The following is a 23,650-nucleotide window of genomic DNA, read 5'->3' as shown; positions in this document are numbered from 1 at the left end:
AATAATAACAACATAAACTTCTAGTTTCGAAAGGATGGCGATCTGTGTATTTTAAATGTACTCAATTGAAATTTCCGTGAACAATAAATTATTAAAAAAAAAACGTTGATATTCATAATTTCATAAAGCGAATGTCTAAATAACAAGGTCCAGAACAAAAGATCCAATAAATTGGCAACGCTGAAACATTGCCGACTTGGCCCACGTCCAGCGGGTAGCGGGTTCGGTGCCAGGCCGGTTCTTAACGATCACCTGATATACAGTTCTAACTTCTAAGCTTTGTTAGCTGTTGCGTCTTGATAAATAATCTAGATCGGATAATACCTAGTGTCGTAAAATACTCCTATACTCCTATACTAGCTTATGCCCGCGACTTCATCCGCATGAACTACAAAAATTTCAAACCTCTGTTTTACCCCTTTATAGATGGAATTTTCGAAAATCCTTTCTTAGAAGATGTTTACGTCTTGGTTCTTTCGTTTTCTGCGTTGCCTTTACCGTCAAGTGGGATTGCAATTGATCGCACTCGATGTGAATTCTATAGTCCATACTAATAATATTATAAATGCGAAAGTGTGTCTGTCTGTCTGTCTGCTAGCTTTTCACAGCTCAACCGTTCAACCGATTTTAACGAAATTTGGTACAGAGATTGTTTGCATCCCAGGAAAGGACATAGGCTACTTTTTATCCCGGAAAATTGAAGAGTTCCCACAGGATTTTCAAAAACCTAAATTCACGCGGACAAAGTCACGGGTATCATCTAGTATTTAATGTTTTAAGGAATATAAAAATTATATTTTATAGAATAAAAATATTTTTACTCCACCATTTGAAAAGTAATAAAAGGATTTATCTTGTTTTTCTATATATTAAAATGAATCGCAAAATGTGTTGCTGATCGCAAATCTCGAGTACAGCTGAACCGATTTCTCTAACTTATTTTTTATAATATTCCTTGAAGTACGAGGATGGTTCTTACGGAGAGAAAAATGTAAAAATTTTAAGTATTAAAAAAAATAAAAACTTAAAGAATCGACTGTTCGGCTGTACGAAGTTCGCCGGGGCAGCTAGTTTTTAATAACTTTCACTACCATAGCTTAAATATAATATACTTAATAGGAAAGTAAAATAACTGAGACAAATTGCAATTAAGCGCACGCGAGCTACAAAAGCTCTGCCGAAATTTAATTTGGTATCTCGAAGGCTGTAGGGTGATGCAGTAATTAATTATTTATGAGGTAGTAGCGAAATTTAGTTCATGGCCTAAAGGAAAATGCTTCCCTTATCTCTGAATATGTCAAAGGAAAATTTGACTGACTGACTGACTGACTGACTAACTGACTGACTGGCTAACTGATCTATCAACGCATAGCTCTAACTACTAGACGGATCGAGCTGAAATTTTTCATGCAGATAGCTATTATGACGTAGGTATCAGCTAAGAAAGGATTTTTGAAAATTCAACCCCTAAGAGGGTTTAGGGGTTTGAAATTTGTGTAGTCCACGCGGACGAAGTCGCGAGCATAACCTAGTAAAAGATAAACGACCTCCCTGGCGTAGTAGTGAGCATTGTGGTTTTATAAGTGAGCTAGGTTCCAGGTTCGATGATCGATCCCCGGCAGGGGCAACCCACCACCTCCCATGGCCCCACCAACCTCGCGGTTATATGGGCCGAAACGCGGGAGGGCGCCCGTTCGGTACTTGCTCGGTGGCTCTTTCCCGGGGCGCCTTCTTGACTCCCTACAAATTCTTTCTTTCCTGTCCTTGTCCCTAATTGGTCTTTCTCCCCTTTCTGGGGCAGACGTACACAACACGCAGATCCCCGCGTGCCCCGCGGTCCGGATCCTTCCTCAAACACCCACTGGTCCACGATCACGGTCCGAGCTGTTCCGCCTCTTGTGCCAGTGGTGCGCGAACTCCCGTAGCTTGCCGAAGTTTTCCGCCGAAGCAACGAGGTCCTGGTAGTAAACCGGACCCTCTTCCTCGCGAACAATCCCGTCCAGCAGGGCGCACCGGAGGTCCTCGTACAGCGCACACTCCCACAAGACGTGGTGGAGGTCTTCCTCCGCCAGTCCGCACAAGCAGGCAGGGGCAATTAGTAATTTCTAAATTGTCTCTGGTCTGGTCTGGTGGGAGACTACGGCCTTTGCTAGGTACCACCCTACTGGAAAAGACGTGCCGCCAAGTGATATAGTGTTCCGGTACAATGCCGTATTGAAACCAATATGGGACATGGGTTTAATAAAAACTACCACACCCCTTTCAAGTTAGCCCACTTCCACCTTAAACTGCAACATCAATTAAATTTAAATACCATCAGGTGAGAACGCAGTAAAAGGCTAGCTTGTCATGGAATTTAAAAAAAAACCGGCCAAGTGCGAGTCAGGCTCGCGCAATGAGGGTTCCGTACGACAGTCGTATTTTTTCGACATTTTGCAGGATAATTCATAAACTATGATGCATAAAAATAAATAAAAATCTGTTTAAGAATGTACAGGTGAAGACATTTCATATGTTACCCCACTTGATATATGTCACTCACTTCGAAAGTTGAAAATACTAATTATTAGTTCATGACCACAATTAATTTCTTTTTGTGTGATCTAACCCTAAATTCACGGTTTTTAGATTTTTCCCCAAATGTCAGCTATAAGATCTACCTACCTGCCAAATTTCATGATTCTAGGTCAACGAGAAGTACCCTGTAGGTTTCTTGACAGACAGACAAACAGACAACAAAGTGATCCTATAAGGGTTCTGTTTTTCCTTTTGAGGTACGGAACTCTAAAAATTACATTACTCTAGTATTTCGCAAATAAAATAAGTTCCCCTGACAATACAGTGCTAGTTATTATAGAATATCGGATTCGCGAGCCAATGCTGTTTGTATTTGGCTAGTTCCGCATGTTGTTGGACGAACGCCAGAGGCCCTTACTGGTTCTATGATCTCTTGAGAGGCTGCTTAATAATTGGAGATTGGTAGTTCATTCATAGACTAGTGGTTAAAATATCGGCCTCTTTTCGGGCGGTCGAGGGTTCGATCCCAGGCACCTCTAGTTATCCTCATTTTAAGGTGGCTCCCTGCAACTTGTTTGATGTCGTCAGTGCAGTTAGTGGCGGAGGTCTTCCAACGGTGTGCTTTCCGTTGTGAGGTCGCTTGGGACCCCAACATCTATCGGTTTTTCAAACTATGTGCCCTGCCCAACAACAATAAAAATATTACATACCTATTTTTATAACAATAAAAGTAGGTATGTAATAAAATTTAACAGTTCTTTAGCTTTTCGAAAAGAAAATAAGTTCCACTGACAATACAGTGCCAGTAGTTATAGAATCAGCCCCCCAATTGTGTAAGAATAACCATTTCATGGCTATCGCAATCGTCAAGAATTCTGCCCTTTGATTGGCTGTGAAAAAATGTAAACAGCGAATCAACCAATCAAAGGGCAGAATTTCTTGACGATTGCGATAGCCATGAAATGGTTATTCTTACACAATTGGGGGGCTGATTCGTAAACCAATTCTGTTTGTATTTGGTTAGTTCCGTTTGTTGTTGAACGAATGCCAGACTGGCCCTTACTGGTTATATTATGATCTCTTGAGAGGCTGCTGAGTAATTGGAGATTGGTAGTTTATCTAAATTAGTTTATTATCAGATCGCGAGGTGTTGCACAGGCACAGAGTATTAACTCATGATCATCACCATGATAAATTCATCGGCGGTCCACTATAGACCACGGGTGACCTCTTAGAATGAAAAGGCGTTTAGGCCAAAGTCTGATATGCTGACCCAGTCGACCGGGTTGGCAGACTCTACAACACCTTTGAGAACATTATAGATAACTCTCAGGCATGCAGGTTTCCTTGCCATTAAAGTAAGTGATATTTAATTGCATGCAAATAGCTCTGGAAAAGAAGTGCGTGCCAGGGATTGAACCCCGGTCCTTCGACTAGGAATCCGACGTCTTAACTAGACTAGGCGATGAAGGTAAACATCACATTATCAGGTAGACCATGGCCAAACTATTCTTATTCTGAGAGGAGATCCGTGCTTAGTGTGCCGGCAATAGGTTGATGATGATGATGAATATTTTTTCTTAGACGAGGCGTTGTATGGTCAAAAGTTGCGATATTATGAACTCTAACGACTAAGTAATAAGGACTCTAACCACAACTTTAGTTTCCAATTTAATTCCTCTCCCCAATCGCTGGAGCGCAAAAAATCTTGCGTCCGAAACTTTTTTAATCCTCCGAACAGCCTCTCTTGATATTGGTGAAATGGCTTTCCAACAATGTGGGCCACCGATACACTTAGTAGATTAACAAACACTGGGGGCCAGTTTGGTAATAAAATGGCCCCCTGTATGCAAATAAAACGGGTATGCATAAGATTCAAGATTACAGTACGCTTAGTAGGTATAAGATTTGACGTCTCACCAAACGTTACTAGAATTCGAAAGTAGACCTAAAGTGCCTTGAACTGAACTCGAAAATTCAATGCCACTGATTTTATTGTCCGGCTATTAGGCGTGTATAGGTGGTGGTCTGTGATTCAAACTCACCTGCCCACAGAGCCCCCTGCCGGACTACTAACGATGTTCTGGCGACTGACAAATGGCGGTGTAAGCATTCAAATTGGCTAGACTGGATAAAATAATAGCACAGGCCAGGCCGGTGTGGGACGGAACCCACCACCACCCATGGCCCCACCAACCTTGCGGTTATATGGGCCGAAACGCGGGAGGGCGCCCGTTCGGTACTTGCTCGGTGGCTCTTTCCCGGGGCGCCTTCTTGACTCCCTACAAGTTCTTTCCTTTCTGCTTCCTTGTCCCCATTATGTCACTCTCCCCATTCTGGGGCAGACGTCACAGATACGGGAGATTCCCGTCGCCGTTCGTGGTGTCTCCTGTTTCCCACATCCTCTCCAGTCATTGCGTATCTGGATACCTAACTCTCGCTTCCCTCCTCTGAGCTCGTCGCATCGTCGTCATCCTCCTCGCTTCCTTCCTCTTCCTCTTCCTGCTCTCCGCGTCCTCTTCTCCCTCGTCGCTGCCGCACTTCGGAGCAGCTCCTTCTCCTGTGCCACGCATGCGCGAACTCCCGCAGTCCTCGGAAGTTCTCCTCCGAGGAGACCAGGTCCCGGTAGTATACCGGGCCCACCTCCGCATGCACCATCCCATCCAGCATCTTGCATCGGAAGTCCTCATACAGACTGTGGGACGGAACGCCAGACTGGCCCTTACTGAGTGTATGATCTCTTGAGAGGCTGCTGAATAATTGGGGATTGGGCATTGGCTTCCCACCAATGTGGGCCACCACTTAGTAGATTAACAAACACTGGGGGCCAGTTTGGTAATAAAATGGCCCCCCGGTATGCAAATAAAACGGGTTTATGCATAAGATTCAAGATTACATGTGCATAATTGCTATCGAAAACTGTTTAGGCTGTCCAATCTACTCCTCACTGCAATCACTAACCATATACAGCAGGGTGTCACCAGAACGCTAGCAAAAACTTAGCGTTATTGAAATACTACCTAAACCTCAGAGCCTTAGAGCCTCAATAGCTCAACGGTTAAAGGTGAGGACTGAAATCCGAAAGATCGCCGGTTCAAACCCCACCCGTTGCACTATTGTCGTACCTACTCCTAGCACAAGCTTCACGCTTAATTGGAGGGGAAAGAGGAATGTAAGTCAAAGGCCATGGCTAAAAAAAAAAAAAAAAAACACAAGACAAAGTCGTCATATTTTAGCGGGAAAGTAACTTTTTCCAATTTTCCATACTCCATTGTGAAGTTTCCCATAACTATTCCTCTAAGGGAATCCTCAAGTACAGCTTAACGCGTTATATCGAAAAACTATCGACTATCGACACAAAGCGAAAGTGTGGTGGAACTTTGACCTCTATTTGTCTCTAGGGATAACAGATAACCCTGACGAATATGCCATAGAGATCTATATAATGGATAGAGCGGATAATTGAAACAGTCTTTTTAATTTAATTGAAAATCTAAATATATAAAAGGAAAAGGTGACTGACTGACTGACTGACTGATCTATCAACGCACAGCTCAAACTACTGGATGGATCGGGCTGAAATTTAGCATGCAGATAGCTATTATGACGTAGGCATCCGCTAATAAAGGATTTTTGAAAATTCAACTCCTAAGGGGGTGAAATAGGGGTTTGAAATTTGTGTAGTCCACGCGGACGAAGTCGCGAGCATAAGCTAGTATTGCAATAAAACTTAAAGCTAACCTTATCTATTGAAATAACCGTAATCACAAATCGTACCCACGTGGAATGGTGCCAAGAATACTGGCTGGATAGCCAGGATGATCCTTTGCATAAAATATTTTAGAATCTACTTTATTGTGAAAACTAGCTAGAAATATAGTTAAGGGCAGAAAAATTTAAACTGATTTGGCCCTTGGAACATACTGACAAAATCATTATGGCCCTAAGGCTTCAAACTTTGGAGACCCCTGATCTAGACTAACGTTAAAATTATGTAAAATATATAGCTGTTTGTTTAAAAAAAAAATAAGCCAACCCGTCTGTTAGCAGATGAGCCTTGTATTCGCGGTGAAATGTGTCGTTAATTTGTTTTAGAACTAAGACTCTATGACTCCAGGGTCTCCACAGCAAACAGAACAAAAATGAACAAAAGACCTTATCATAAAAACTTAAACAAGTTGGAGGCGTGTTTATTTTAAAACTGCGGCGCTCCACTGACGCCTAAAAAATGCTATTGCGACTATATTATATGAAGCCGCAAGCAGTGATAGCCTAGTGGTTAGGACGTCCGCCTTCTAATCGGAGGTCGGGGGTTCGATCCCGGGCACGCACCTCTAACTTTTCGGAATTATGTGCGTTTTAATTAATTTAATATCACTTGCTTTAACGGTGAAGGACATCGTGAGGAAAGCTGCATGCCTGAGAGTTCTCCATAATGTTTTCAAAGGTGTGTGAAGTCTGCCAATCCGCACGTGGCCAGCGGCGATTATGGCCAACACCCTTCTCACTCTGAGAGAAGACCCGTGTTCTGTAGTGAGCCGGCGATAGGTTGATCATGATGATGATGATATAAGAGGACTAAAAACCACGAAGTTTTCCTCGCAAAAAAATGTCTCGCTCTAAACGAATTGTCCCCTCTACTTGTTGTTGTTAATATCTTGAGTAAACGTCAATCTTGGTCCCCATTAATTATGGTGACCCATTTTATTGGACACTATACCGAGTTATGTTATTGATATTGTTTCGCTCCTATCTCCAAAGTAATTTATGATACAAGGGTCTTAGATTAATAACTTTATTATTAAACTAGCTCAATACTCATATGTTTAACGCACAGCGGCAGAGTGGAGCGGAGAGTAACTACGGAGAAAATATTATAGTGCACAACAAGCAGTTGCCCGCGACTTCGTCCGCGTAAAATTTCTGGTTTCTCATGAGATCTGAAATTTTCCCACTGCAAAAGGCCTCACTTACCTACTCACTTCAGTCTTGCCTTAAAGCAGGGAACCCAGAATACCTAAATGCCAATTTTCATATCTCTAACTTCAAAAACATAGGATTTTCATACAACTTTTAAACCCCCATTTCACCCCCTTAGGGGAAGAATTTAGTTAGATCCTTTCTTATCTGATACCTACCCCCTAGAAAGAACCTACGTTTCGAATTTCAAGTAAAAATAACAATAGGTAGTTAAAACTTTTCCCCCCTATTTTACCACCCTTAAGGGGGGAATTTTCCAATTTGACTTATTAATAACCTATTATGTCGATGTCTATTATGTCGATTTTCTTGTCTCTAACTTCAAAAACATAGGACTTTCATACAACCTTCGCTGATACCTACGTCCTGGAAGGAACCTTCCTTCCAAATTTCAAGTTTGTAGGCTTTAAAGTTCCTGATATTTCGTGATTAGTCAGTCAGTGAGTGAGTGGTATTTCGCTTTTATATATTTAGACTAGCTTATGCTCGCGACTTCGTCCGCGTGGACTACAAAATTTCAAACCCCTATTTCACCCCCTTAGGAGTTGAATTTTCAAAAATCCTTTCTTAGCGGATGCCTACGTCATAATAGCTATCTGCATGCCGAATTTCAGCCCGATCCGTCCAGTAGTTTGAGCTGTACGTTGATAGATCAGTCAGTCAGTAAGTCAGTCAGTCAGTCAGTAAGTCACCTTTTCCTTTTATACATTTAAAAGATTTGTGTGAGCGTAAACACAATCATGTGACACTCATAGCCTGATGGCAATCCAACTCAACCGGAGAAAGGACAGAAGGATGGTTCTTTAACTCAGTGCTCAACACTGAATGATGTAAGTCTAAAAATTATCACTACATCTTACAAATGCAACAACTGACTACCAAAAAGTGTAATTTATTACCTACTAGATGATGCCCGCGACTTCGTCCGCGTGGATTTAGGTTTTTTAAATCCCGTGGGAACTCTTTAATTTTCCGGGATAAAAAGTAGCCTATGTCCTTCCTCGGGACGTAAGCTAACTCTGTACCAAATTTCATCAAAATCGGTTGAACGGTTAGGCCATGAAAAGCTAGCAGACAGACAGGCAGACAGACAGACAGACAGACAGACAGACAGACACACTTTCGCATTTATAATATTGGTATGGATTTTGAAAAAACTATCTGATTTGATTTGATCAAATGAGCTCGGTGGCTATCATGCAATGTTGAACACTGAGTCAGCGTATCACCACATGAGTAGATAGCCACTCGTGTGGTATCACCCCGTAGGACCGCACATGAAGTTTGAGTTATTATCAAAAAGACTTATGATTTATGATTTATGATTTATTTATTCATTTGCTTTCATGGTTACATGAAGCCCCGTTAGGGCATTGCAAAGTTAGGTACATTAACAATACATACATGCTAAATATATAATTATTATACAATTACATGCAAACTACGTGTTACATTATTTTATAATAGATTTTATCATGTAATTATATAGGGCATTCATTTTGAATCGAAATTATTTTTATTTATTGATCGCATTAATTAATTAAGTTTGTTATAATGTCAATTAGTTTCTTCTTTGTTAATAATTTAGTAATATTAAGTAGGTACAAGTATGTTAATATAAAATAGTTTCGATTATCAGTAAGAATGTCATATTAAACTTAAATTAACAGGTTATAGTAAGTACAACATAGTCTGAAGCATGGATTTAGAAGTAATAATTCTTATAACTTACATAAGTATTAGTAGGTATTTAAAAATTCACTTAGCTCCACTCTACCCGCTGTATGCGCTGACCCTTAGGATGAAGTACCTTTAGTTGCTACGTATCTAACATATTCTTCGATAATAGGCTTTGGACCGAATACGATCTTGTAACTTTTAGAAAATAAGTTATAATATGAGGCAAATGACAATAAATAGACCTGTTTCTTTTATGAATTTCCCATGGGTCATGAATGAAAATGATATCACTAACCCATATTTAAATATATAAAAGGAAAAGGTGACTGACTGACTGACTGACTGACTGATCTGTCAATGCACAGCTTAAACTACTGGACGTATCAGGCTGAAATTTGGCATGCAGATAGCTATTATGACGTAGGCATCCGCTAAGAAAGGATTTTTGAAAATTCAACCGCTAAGAGGGTGAAATAGAGGATTGAAATTTGTGTAGTCCACGCGGACGAAGTCGCGAGCATATGCTAGTTTTCTAACATAACTAAAATATTATTGTCCTGTTAATCATTAAGTTCCTCATATTCGTTATAAGCAATATTGACCAAAAAAAAAACAAAACAAAAAAAAAAAGGTACTAATAATTTGAAAAAAATGAACGAAAGTAAAAAGAAGAAAAAAAAAAGAATTAAAAAAAAAAAAAAAAAATTAGAGGTAGGCTTATTTATTTATTTATTTATAATCATTAAGTTACATAACATAGGTTATTAGGTTCCCCAGTTCACTTGTGCGAGGTATTCACGTAAAGTACAAACGGCCGGACAAAGCTGATTCGGTTGCAGCATGAATTTATGCACTGTCTACATGATGTAATTAGTGATAGTGCGAGTCTGCGGCGTGAGCGATATTGTGTGAGGACACGTATAGAATACCAGGTGGTGTGTCTTAACCCTTAACTCTCTGTGAACGATAAATTGCGGCATTGTCTTGGTGCTTGCGGTAAATGAAGCATGAAAACTGTAATATAAATGGGTGAAGGTATTGCGTCATCATCATGATTAACCAATCACTAGCCCACTACTGAGTACGGGTCTCCTCTCAGAATGAAAAAGGCTTAGGCTATAATTCGCTGGCCCAGAGAGACTGGTCGACTTCACACACCTTTAAGAACATTATGGAGAACTCTTAGGCATGCAGCTTTCCTCACGATATTTTCCTTCACCGTTGAACGGTCATAATAGCTATCTGCATGCCAAATTTCAGCCAGATCCGTCCAGTAATTTGAGCCATGCGTTGATAGATCAGTCAGTCAGTCACGTTTTCCTTTGTCCTATTAATTATATAGTTACATAACACAGGTTCCCCAGTTTACTTATGCGAGGTATTCACGTAAAGTACAAACGGCCGGACAAAGCTGATTCGGTTGCAGCGTGAATTTATGCACTGTCTGCATGATGCAATTAGTGATAGTGCGAGACTGCGGCGTGAACGATATTGTGTGAGGACACGTATAGAATACCAGTTGGTGTGTCTTAACCCTTAATTCTCTGTAAACGATAAATTGCATTCTTGGTAGTTCCGATAAATGAAGCTGTCTATAGTAATACTATCTTATGCTCGCGACTTCGTCCGCGTGGACTACACAAATTTCAAACCCCTATTTCACCTCCTTAGGGGTTGAATTTTTAAAAATCCTTTCTTAGCGGATGCCTACGTCATAATAGCTATCTGCATGCCAAATTTCAGCCTGATACGTTTAGTAGTTTGAGCTGTGCGTTGATAGATCAGTCAGTCAGTCAGTCACCTTCTCCTTTTCCTTTTCCTTTTATATATTTAGACAATAGTCGTTAAACTACGAAATAAGCTTAAAATCATTAGTGAAATATAATTGACTCATGATTGACACATAGCATACAGTGGTCTGTTACGGAAATCATAACAATTCAGCAGTTTCATCAACTGCCTGGTTCTGCATGTGTAGTGTTGTGGACCATCAATCACCCAGGCAGATGTCGGCATCTGATGACGGATAATTAATTACCTGCTTTGTGACATTCCGTTACTCAATTTCCCTATATACCTCGTGATTCGCGAACCAACAAAAACCAACTTTATTTTTTTAATTTACAACTTTATTACTAATTTTTTTTAAATAAATAAATTGTTTGTTGATCAAAAAACATAGACACAAGTACATATGCACATTTAAATGTACAATAAGTTCTGATAATATTTTTATTGTTACAATTTATTTGTGCAGTCGGCTCCCTCCGAAGATTGCGTAATGCTCTTCCTATTCCTGCTAAGGTTGCGCTGGCTCAATCTCTACTTCTACCAATCCTCGATTACGCTGATACTTGTTATCTTAACCTAACTGAGGACCAACTGAACAAACTTGAGCGGCTTCAAAATCTTTGTATAAGGTTCATATTTGGGCTGCGAAAGTATGACCATGTCTCCGAGTACAGCCGTAAGCTCAAGTGGCTCCCGATTCGTCTTCGCAGGAATACTCATATTCTTCATCTTCTTTGCTGTATACTGTTCAATCCCTCCATTCCTCTTTATCTTAAAGAACGCTTTGAGTACGACGACGACACACTTGACTCTAATAAAAATTAACACTTTAAAACATCATATATTACAAACGGATCTAGAAATCGAAAAATGATGTTTCCACACCCACAGTATTTTTAAAAGACCTATTCAACTACCCACACTATGGGGTAGACGAGAAAAAAAATTCATCCCCACTTTACATGTAGGGGAGCTACCCTAAAAAAATATTTATCACAATTTTATTGCACCACTTTGTCGGCGTGATTAATATTCATACCCATGCCAAATTACAGATTTCTAGCACTAATAGTCTCTGAGATTAACCGAGGACGGACGGACAGACGGACGGTCATGGCGAAACTATAAGGGTTCCTTGTTCACTACGGAACCCTAAAAAGCTTTAAATAAAAAACAATACTATAGACATAAACTATCCAGTGTCTACTAACTATAAGTACTTGGTAATTCAGATTATTGCCGGACTCCTAGCAAAAAGCCTGGAGCGCCCTAAAAATATAATTGGTGGCTCAAAACTATGGGGCGGCTAATTGCAACCGCGCGCTGAATATGTATGAGCATCGATTCTGCGTTGTGATGAACAATGCCCAGTGGCTGATTTGCCCTAAGGCCCAGTAGGCCCGGGCATAGGGCGGCTAGATATAAGACGCGGCCAATCATGACAAAAATCACTTTTTTTAGTAACAAAAAAAATTGCGCCTGCTGCGCTCGAGCTCGAGGTAAATTTTTAACCCCCCCCTCAACTCATGGCTACGACCATGATTAATGGGTGTTGAGAAAAGGGCGGCTGGTGCTTACGAAATCCTGGAGCCTAGGGCGGCCAAGACTGAAAATCCGCCACTGACAATGCCGTGTTGCCGGACGAATACTACACCTACTGATTTAAGTCTCCATCTTCTTGTCCAAAATTCCTCAGTGCTTGAAGACCAAAGTCTTCGAACAGTGCGTGTTGCCAGTGATGACATATGGATCCGAGACATGGTCGCTAACTATGGCCTCATAAGAAAGCTCAGAGTCACTCAGCGGGCGATGGAGAGATCCTTGGAGTTTCTCTACGTGATCAAATCAGAAATGGAGATCCGTAGGAGAACTAGAGTAACCGACATAGCTCGACGGGTTGCGAAGCTGAAGTGGCAATGGGCAGGACACTTAGTAAAAATAAAACCGATAGACGTTGGGGTCTCAAGGTGTTGAAATGGCGACCTCGCACCGGAAGACGCAGATTTGCAAGACTCCCCACTAGGTAGGTGGACAGACGACATCAGACGGGTCGCAGGGAGCCGCTGGATTCAGGCGGCGCTAAACCGTGGCGTGTTGAAGTCCCTACAATGGACCTATATCCATCAGTGGACGTCTATCGGTTGATGATGATGATGATGATGATGATGATGATAATGCAGTGTAATTTAAGACAAAAGTCCCTGAGTTAGTATTATACCTCCACGACCATTTCAGGAGCATCCCTAAGCCGTATCAACACGTATCAGAATGCAGTTCATTAAGGTTGGTCCACATTCGCCGGCTGCAACCCGGGCCGGCACGTATCGGGTCTATTGTCCGCTGATTAAGCTATTCAGGGACGGAAACAATGGCCTTATTAATTAACGCCAAGGCTGTGAGTGCTCAACTAAGGTTGATTTCGAATTTGGAACGAGTCTTACATTCATTTGCTATATTATTACTTCTCTCTTTTCCTATAACTTCTGTATCTTCCTATTTTTCCATCCAAAAAGGCAAAAAGTGAGACAAAAAACGTGGCGATGATGTGGCAAAAGAAGTGAGCGAGATAGAGTACAGCTTTGCTTCTGTCAGATATCTCACGATGCCTTACGGCTGTTTTTGGGAATCATCGACATTTCTTTCAGCTCTTAGCTTTCGCGTCTCCTTCTAGAATCTAGACCATTGAGCTATTGAGGATTTCAATGGTTCCTATAATTACTGTTCCTTGATAAAACCAATGTTTAATTGTTCTAATAATCAAAAGCAAAGAACCTTACGAGTGTCTGAATGTCATGCAACATCGCTTAATTCAAAATATTGCATTATGCAGTCCTATGCAATGTAATTTAAGAAAAAAGTAACCGAGTTATTATACCTCCACGACCATTTCAGGGGCATCCCTAAACCGTATCAACACGTATCAGAATGCAGTTCATTAAGGTTGGTCCACATTCGCCGGCTGCAACCCGGGGCGGCACGTATCGGGTCTATTGTCCGCTGATTAAGCTATTCAGGGACGGAAACAATGGCCTTATTAATTAACGCCAAGGCTGTGAGTGCTCAGCTTAGGTTGATTTCGAATTTGGAACGAGTCTTACATTCATTTGCTATATATTACTTGTCTCTTTCCCTATAACTTCTCTCTTCCTATTTTGCATCAAAAAAGGACACGAAGACGAGCGGCCTGAAGTGGCGCGACCTGCAGTGTAGCGCAGCGCAGTACAGGTACTGTACCCGTAGTACAAGATTTTACGTCTCACCAAACCAAACCAAATTCGAGAGTCGAAAATACTTCCGCGTTACAGTAAACTGGATCTTAAAAGCCTTGTTTTAAAGCTCAAGTTTGTCTACACTTCTACAGCCAGCGCTCCAAGCGGAAACATTGCGAAATTAAAATCAGTGGCATTGAATATTTGACTTCAATTCAAGACTCTTTAGGTCCATTTTACTTTGATGCTATTGTGTTTCGACTCTCGAATTCTAGCAACGTTTGGTGAGACGTAAAATCTTATACTTACTTACGTATTTATAATTATGGTCATAACATGCACACGTGGATAAAACTTACGTATAAATAGGCATCCTGTCTCCATCCTTGAACCACATGGTCATGGCGACCTCGTGGACTGACGCAGCCAGGTCGCACGGCAGACGGGTCTGCGCGCCTGGTGCTGACCACACCTGGATCACACCTAGGAAATACAAGAAAGGATATTGCAGCTTTTGTTCTCGATGAAAAGTAGAGCTTGACCATGTTTGGTTATCTGGGGGCTAACACAGAATAGTAGGGGAGCCCAAGAGGTTAAATAGGGATTTATTCGAGCGTCGTGGGGATTTTGGATTGTGAAGATTAGGTGCTAAAAAGAAAAAAGTTATATGATGTAACCACTTTTACTTGTGGGGATAGCACGTACAGGTTTTCAAAAATGTAAAAAATATATAGTCACAAAGAAATGCTCGAGCGCTTTATATATTAGTAGTATATAATGCGCCCCACGTGTTTTTGTTATCGCAATCAACCAAAAGTCATGGCTGATTTTTGAAACTTCGTGACTCTCCCATTTCCTTATATCACGCTCAAATTGTCGAATCGATGAAATGCACACTTTTCTGCATCTAATTAACTTACCTTGTCTTAATCTGACGCGCTCGAGTAAATCCCAAAATCCCCTCTTAGGCTCCCCTACCAGAAGTAAAATTTTCGCATTGCGATAATCGCAATTGATGTAATTGGTTGGATTTATGGGATTCTTGCTGGTGCAGTATATTTGATCCAAATACCAAAAGCATGTTAGTCTCACCAATCAGCAGGGAGTACTGATGTGGCAGACTGAACCAAACCACGCGACCAAAGTCGCGAGCCTCAGCTAGTAAAACATGAACTTAATATTGAATTCGCTGAAGAAACGATATAAACTCAGCATAATATTGCAGGCTCATAAAACCTACGTTTGATGTAGAAAAATCCTAGTTTCGACTGGGTTTTTAAAAACCTAAATCCACACAGATGAAGTCGCGAGCATCGGCTAGTAAAAGATGAACTTAATAAATTACTTAAATTCGCTGAAGAAATGCTATAAACTCAGCATAATAATTATCGCGAGTCCATAAACCTTACTTTTCATCTAGAAAAATCAGAGTTCCCACTGGATTTTGAAAACCTAAATCCACACAAACAAAGTCGTGGGAATTAGCTAGTAAAATACATGAACTTAATATTTTATTCGCTGAGGAAACGATATAAACTCAGCATAATATTATCGCGAGTCCATAAAACCGTTTCGCACACATCTGCTGAGGAAATTGACTCGGAGTCATATTGCGACGGCTCTTATTCTATCTCATCATTCCACGGAACGAGGCTGCGACTGCTGTGACGCCATCTTGTTTTATTGAGATAATAAGCTTGGATTTTGACGACCTCCCTATAGCGCAGTGGTGAGTATTAGAGATGGGCGTTATTGGCTATTTCTGGCAAAGGTTATCCGACCGTTATTTAGTTTCAATACCGATATTGATAACCGTAGCCTTACCTGTAATCTATTGAATTAAGGTTTTTTAAGATGCTCTGTTGCGACGTGATTGAAGGACAAAGCAACAAACAAACACACTTTGGCATTTATAATAAGGGTGCTGATGAAACCGTTACGAGTGCGACCCGAGACTTTAATAATTAAAAATATATCACTATCCCACTCCGCTCTAAATTAGTCCTGCTTTTTAATCAATTAAGCTTTTACCTTTTTAAGCTAATTAGAGGATAGCGGTTGGGTACGTTTAATTAAAATTGTCCCCCACATATCGACTTAATTAATGGAAAATACGTGTGACTTCCATTGCTTGATAAAGGTCGTGCCTGAAATGGATACCGGGTCATATTTTTGGAGCCAAGCTTAGCTTACGTCTCATTTAGGTCCCAACTAGCTGATGCCCGCGACTTCGTCCTCGTGGAATTAGATTTTTTAAAAATCCCGTGCAATTTGGTTGAAATATCGACAAATAAAAACAAAAATTAATCGTGGTATGTACCCGTTTTATACATTAAAATATCCCGTGGGAACTCTTTGATTTTCCGGGATAAAAAGTAGCCTATGTCACTTTCCAGGTCTTTATCTATACCACATACCCATACAAAAAATCACGTCAGTCCGTTGCACCGACCGTTGCGATGTGATTGAAGGACAAACCAACAAAGCCTGCCAGCATGGGTATAGTTTAAGACCTGGAGAGGGACATAAAATGAAAATGAAAAATGAAAATCTTTTTTATTCGTATAAACTTTTACAAGTACTTACGAATAGTCGGATGCATCTACCACTGGTTCGGAATGCCTTTCCTACCGAGAAGAACCAGCAAGAAACTCGGCGGTTGCTTTTTCAAATATTTGATATAGGTACAAGATGCCATGTATAAAATAGTATTTGCAGTCTTGTGCGTTGCCGGAACGAGCTGCAGGTCAAATCCACGCTCTTTTATCATTTAGATAATCTTCAATTGTGTAATATGCTTTTTTCAGGAGCATATTTTTAATAGATTTTTTAAACTTGTGCAAAGGTAAGTCTAAAATAGTTTGCGGGATTTTATTATAAAAGGTAATACCCATACCCACAAATGACTTTTGGACTTTCCATAGGCTACTTTTTATCCCGGAAAATCAAAGAGTTCCCACGTGATTTTTAAAAACCTAAATCCACGCAAATCGCGGGCATCTAGTGTAGTATCGGGTTGGTGCGAGGGCTGTGCGGATGTGCCGGGCGTTCCCTCCCCGATTGCTATCTCGACCTGTCGCGTACTATTATGTTGAGGAAAATCAACAACAAGTTTCACCAACAACAATATGCACACAGAAGTCGCTTGCACTGCAACATTGCAAACAATACGTCAACAAAACGGGCCCGCTCGCAACAAAGCCATCGATACACTGTTTCAACAGCGCTTCATTGAAATGCCCTACTTAAGAGCAAAAATGAGTGTTGCAGTATTGTTGGATGCAAATAGAATGCGCAACTTGAAGTGCTTGCAACAACCGTATCGGGGACCTGCCACAGATGTAACAACAAATCAGACACGTTCATTTTTGTCATAATCTATATATATAAAAGGAAAAGGTGACTGACTGACTGACTGACTGAATGACTGACTGACTGACTGACTGACTGATCTATCAACGCACAGCTCAAACTACTGGACGGATCGGGCTGAAATTTGGCATGCAGATAGCTATTATGACGTAGGCATCCGCTAAGAAAGGATTTTTGAAAATTTAACTCCTAAAGGGGTGAAATAGGGGTTTGAAATTAATTTTGTAGTCCACGCGGACGAAGTCGCGAGCATAAGCTAGTTTTTTATATTTTTTTTGTGTTTTACCTACACTTCATCGGCATCGGGCGCGAACCCAGAAGATGCAGGTTCGATTGTATTTAAAATTATTTAGTGTCACTATAAGTCCCGGAAATCGCTAAAGCGCGTGGCTGCCATTTTAGTGACGTCAGCACTAGACTGAAGTTTCGAGCTGATGGTATATTTTTATTTTGGCTGACGTCAAAATGACGTCATTTCGATGTTAATGAGACATGGTTCGAGCGCAATAGCAATTCGCGGGACGTATATTAAAAAACTGGACAAGTACGAGTTGAAATTGCGCGGAGAATATTCCGTACGATTAATAAATATATTAGTTTGTACGCACAATATTGAGAGATTTACTAGAGTCAGGCTGACGCAAAGAAGAGATTGTATAAGCGCGGCAAATTAAAATAATATTAGTATCCGTAAATCGTAATCAGTAACTCCTAAATTCTTGTGTTTTTGAAAAGGAGGGAGAAATAAGAGACAATCGCAACCAATTTATTTAATTCGAATGGACAATGGACATGTCTATGAGTCTTCCTACGTCTGTATTCGACGGAGACAAAGATATCGACTATGGAGTAAGTTTGAATGCTATCTCCGTAAATGAACCTCATCGTATACCTATAGATTAGTGTTCGCTGCTCGTCGCCTTATAATATTACTGGCTGTCTCCTTAAGCTTCTCATGCATTTCCTCTCAATTTGTTAGACAATGGTCGTGTCTATGAGTCTTCCTCGTTGCCTTATAATATTACTGGCTGTCTCCTTATGCTTCTCATGCATTTCCTCTCAATTTGTTAGACAATGGTCGTGTCTATGAGTCTTCCTCGTTGCCTTATAATATTACTGGCTGTCTCCTTATGCTTCTCATGCATTTCCTCTCAATTTGTTAGACAATGGTCGTGTCTATGAGTCTTCCTCGTTGCCTTATAATATTACTGGCTGTCTCCTTATGCTTCTCATGCATTTCCTCTCAATTTGTTAGACAATGGTCGTGTCTATGAGTCTTCCTCGTTGCCTTATAATATTACTGGCTGTCTCCTTATGCTTCTCATGCATTTCCTCTCAATTTGTTAGACAATGGTCGTATCTATGAGTCTTCCTCGTTGCCTTATAATATTATTGGCTGTCTCCTTATGCTTCTCATGCATTTCCTCTCAATTTGTTAGACAATGGTCGTATCTATGAGTCTTCCTCGTTGCCTTATAATATTATTGGCTGTCTCCTTATGCTTCTCATGCATTTCCTCTCAATTTGTTAGACAATGGTCGTGTCTATGAGTCTTCCTCGTTGCCTTATAATATTATTGGCTGTCTCCGTATATGCTCTTGCATTTATTCTAAACTAGCGACCCACCCCGGCTTCGCATGGGTGCAATGTAGATACTCATGTGATGTCATTGAGGTGTATTTGCCTCGGAAACTCTCAAATGAGAGGATTTTTTTCCGACCTAATTAACATTACTTCAATTTCTCTAGGGATCTCTTATTTTTTGAGAATTAAACTATAGCTATAAACCTTCCTCTTGAATGACACTATCTGTTGGTGAAAACCGCATTAAAATCCGTTGCGTAGTTTAAAAGATCTACGCGTTCATACATACATACATACATACATATAGACGCGGGAAGCGATTTTATTTTATACTATGTAGAGATTCGCTTGTCGTTTTACTTGTGTCGATTCCATGAGTTTTCGATTAGTTAAGGAATAAATAGATGAAGCTACAGATAAGGGAAGACTCATCTGTGGGTGAAACAGTGATACCCTAGTGGTTAGAGGAATCCGCCTCCTATTTGGGGGACTCCAGGGTTCGATCCATGCACAGTGCAATCCATGAGGGTTTTCCTCCTCCAAGGAAAAAAAAAAAAAAAAAAAAAAAAGGCATACATATACATCACTTTTGGCCTTGACTTTGACTTTGACTTGACTTACTTTGGCCGCGTACTTTACTTTAGTGGCAGTGGCGTGCACAGGGTTTGAAGCCAGGGTAGGCATTAGTTAGGAGAACCTGTTTACTGGCAGGTCATAATGTAAAATTTGCATTGAGCTATTACAACTGGGGTACAAGCAGTGCATTTATGCCTCTATGACCTGCACGCCACTGTTTAGTGGACTACTATCCTTAGTGGCCAGTGCAATCATGAGACTGTCACAAAACGGTTTTAATACCCGTGTGCTACCCAAAACAAACTAATTAAGAAGCAATTTAGTACATTTCTGCGAGTAGGTATACCTGGTGTACAGAACTTCATACGTACGCGCGTTGTCCCAAAGGCAAATATAATTAAGTTGCATCCGACAGTCGCCTGTAATTTTCTCCTTGAGGGCGCCACTGGCTTAACGAGATAAATTACGGAGAGCGACCACGTGGCGCTGTGGTTTGTTGCTTAATTATAACATTGTTTGCTTTGCTAACTATGTGACAGTACCACAGTACAAAGAGAGATACAGTAGTTTCACGCCTTTGATTTTTTGAGGTTCCGTACCTCAAAAGGAAAAACGGAACCCTTATAGGATCACTTCGTTGTCTGTCTGTCAAGGAACCTACAGGGTACTTCCCATGGATCTAGATTCTAGAATCATAAAATTTGGCAGGTAGGTAGGTCTTTAGCAGACTTAAGGGACAAAATCCGAAACCACAAATTTGTGGTTACATCACGAAAAACAAATTTAAAATGTGTTCATGAACAAATAATTAGTATTTTCAGCTTTCAAAGTAAGATGGCTTTTTTTTCTTTTTTTTTATCGTTGGGAAACGCATTTACGCATCCCTCCCGTGAACGGGTAGGGTATGTGGGACTCGCCAGCCGAGAGGCGACTGGAATACCCACTAAAACCCAACGGCGCGGCGCTCCAGCGCTGCGCTGACGGCTGGGTCACGGGAACACCGAAGCATTTCTACCGCGCCCAGCCAGCGCCGTCCACCGAGGCGGACCCTCCACCGGGACCTTTAAATCTGGTCACTGCCCGTCCGAGGCGCACTAGTGCGTCTCCCGACCTTGGTTCTTAACGGGCTACAGCTGATAGGTCGCCCGGAGCTCTCGCTAAGGCGGCAGGCGGCGATCGTGAGCATGACGCCTGCGCCCCGTCCTTCTTAAAGTAAGATGGCTATACCAAGTGGGGTATCATGTAAAAGGGCCTTTACTTGTATATTCTAAAACAGATTTTTATTTATTTTTATGCATAATAGTTTTTGAATTGTCGTGCAAAATGGCGATAAAATACGACTGTAGTAAGGAACCCTCGTTGCGCGAGGCTGACTCGCACTTGGCTTGTTTTTCTATTTACTTAAATTTTTTTAGCGTTTAAACTACCGTGAGTGATTTCCATTATAAATACTATCCGTCCCGGCTTACTCACGTGTGTAGTCGACGTTAGCCCGACTAGTTTCGAACCCATCCGGGGTCCTTTTTCAAGGGAGTCCGTCCGCGCACGCGCCAAACGCAGTCAAAACCGCGGCGCGTGCGCGGACGGACTCCCTTGAAAAAGGACCCCGGATGGGTTCGAAACTAGTCGGGCTAACGTCGACTACACACGTGAGTAAGCCGGGACAGATAGTATTTACTTAAACTTCTTTATAAAGTGAGCCTTCTATAAATAGAAAGAAGGTACCTACTATTAAGTTTCACAGCGTCTTCGCCGGCGAAGACGACGTCCCCGATGTCTAACGTCACCCGGACGTGGACTCACGCCACGGCCTCGGGGGCGTACGGACTAACCAGTAGTCTAACAACTCCACCCATCCCAACGTCATCCTAAGCCGTGGTCCGAGCCTCACAGGAGGCGGCCTTACGAGGACGTTGCCCCCGACATCTCGAATTATTTCTTCGAGCCCTAGGGCTCACCCCCAGGCGGAGCTTCGCACTCGCCAACCCCCCCGGTGACGCTGTAGCGGCCAGTAGGGCCTACGCAGCATAGTCAATCCGAAAAACCGGCCAAGTGCGAGTCAGGCTCGCGCAATGAGGGTTCCGTACTACAGTCGTATTTTTTCGACATTTTGCACGATAATTCAAAAACTATGATGCATAAAAATAAATAAAAATCTGTTTTAGAATGTACAGGTGAAGACCTTTCATATGATACCCCACTTGATATAGTCACTCACTTCGAAAGTTGAAAATACTACTTATTAGTTCATGACCACAATTAATTATTTTTTGTGTGATCTAACCCTAAATTCACGGTTTTTAGATTTTTCCCCAAATGTCAGCTATAAGATCTACCTACCTGCCAAATTTCAATATTCTAGGTCAACGGGAAGTACCCTGTAGGTTTCTTGACAGACAGACAGACAGACAGACAGACAACAAAGTGATCCTATAAGGGTTCCGTTTTTCCTTTTGAGGTACGGAACCCTAAAAAATACTATTAAGTATTCTGTGCTAACACAGGTCTTCAAAGCTTAAACTTACCCAGCTAATAGCATTCAAATCCGTGCTTTGATACCCTTTTCCCGACGTAAGGGATTAGGCGTTCGAGTTCGTATGTAAATTGTACCTGGACTTACACTAACAGTGAAATGTATGAATGTATTGAACACGTTTGATCCCTGGCCTTCACTAAGTTACTGGTATAAGAAGATTTCATAGTATTGTTATTAATACATTGCTGGTTTTCGAGTAGCGGAAGTTTCGGCCATGAGCCAGAGTAGGTCATAGTCTGCTCATTACATACAGTTTGAAAACATTATGTAGAACTCTCTCACGATGTTTTCCTTCACCGTTAAGGCAAGTGCAAAGTTTCTAATTCGAACCGCTAGGATTTGGGACACCCTTTTCAAGTCAGGAGTGAATAGGCATCTAATAGGCAGCGCGCCATCTTAGGCTGCATCATCACTTGCCATCAGGTTTGATTGCAGTTGTTATACATTAAGCTCATGCCGGCATGCATATCAACTCTGCAGTAATGTATATCAAACTATTGAAATAGATCGCAGATGTAAATAATTTTTCGTATCGGTTGGTCGGAGGCCGTTCCAAATGAAATTACCATCGCAAAGTCCATTTTTAATCGAGGAAAAGTCCTCTGTTTTTGTTAATAAATTTATTTTACTCTCTTTATGTTTCCGGGCGTCGTTTTACTGAAAAAATAATATCGGAATTGTATTGTTTGCGGAGAAGTGACGTCCAAGGAAAATTCATTTACTTAATTTATTTTGTGAAAAATTATACGATGCGAGATTAACTGGATTGTAAAATTATTTATTATTCATAATATTATCTTAAAGGGGTTTGAAATTTGTGTAGTCCATGCGGAAAAAGTCGCGAGCATAACCTAGTTAATGTATAATTCTTGTGTTCATTAAAAATTAAAATATAATATATTAGATAATTTTTACGCGAACTTAAAACAAAATCTACGAGGGTTCCAAACGCGCCCAGGTCATGATGATCAATAGTGATGTCATGGGCCCTTATCTACCACAGTTAATGAGAACATTAATCATCTCGTTAAAATTTTAATTGCATGACACCATGGTCGCAGTAATAGTTTTCATTTGCGCTCCTCATTTGCGAGAGTCAATAGAACTTGCTTTTATTTGAATAGCGAATTAGCGCTGTGTTGACATTGTTTTGTTGTGACTTTAATGTGAGGTTATGTTAATATAACTATCTTGTGCCCGCGACTTGGTTCGCGTTGACTACACAAATTTCTAACCCCTATTTTACCCCCTTAAAGTGACGCAGGACGCTCGACCGAAATTGGCAGCGCACGTGGGTAACATGTTTGCTTTTCACTTGACATTGTATGTGAAAGTTGAGAGGCACGATGATTTTCACCGAAATCAAGCGCGCGAAAAGGGTTCAGGAAAAGTATTTTTGAGAAAA

General features: G+C 41.0%; 1 protein-coding gene across 2 annotated transcripts in view; it reads right to left on the bottom strand.

The window, feature by feature from the left end:
* LOC117990433 (basal cell adhesion molecule-like) overlaps window positions 1-23,650 on the bottom strand; it is a 146,092-nt gene that overhangs the window by 73,400 nt on the left and 49,042 nt on the right. For both annotated transcript variants that reach the window (XM_034977872.2, XM_069504689.1), the window contains one exon: window positions 14,537-14,660. In XM_034977872.2, the coding sequence (XP_034833763.1) occupies window positions 14,537-14,660 (124 nt within the window). The remainder of the gene's footprint in view (window positions 1-14,536; window positions 14,661-23,650) is intronic.

The sequence above is a fragment of the Maniola hyperantus genome, chromosome 18, assembly GCF_902806685.2.
Source record: "Maniola hyperantus chromosome 18, iAphHyp1.2, whole genome shotgun sequence".
In the NCBI taxonomy this organism is placed as follows: Eukaryota; Metazoa; Arthropoda; class Insecta; order Lepidoptera; family Nymphalidae; genus Maniola; species Maniola hyperantus.
The sequence above is the reverse complement of the archived record's forward strand: the minus strand, read 5'-3'. Positions and strand labels throughout refer to the sequence as shown.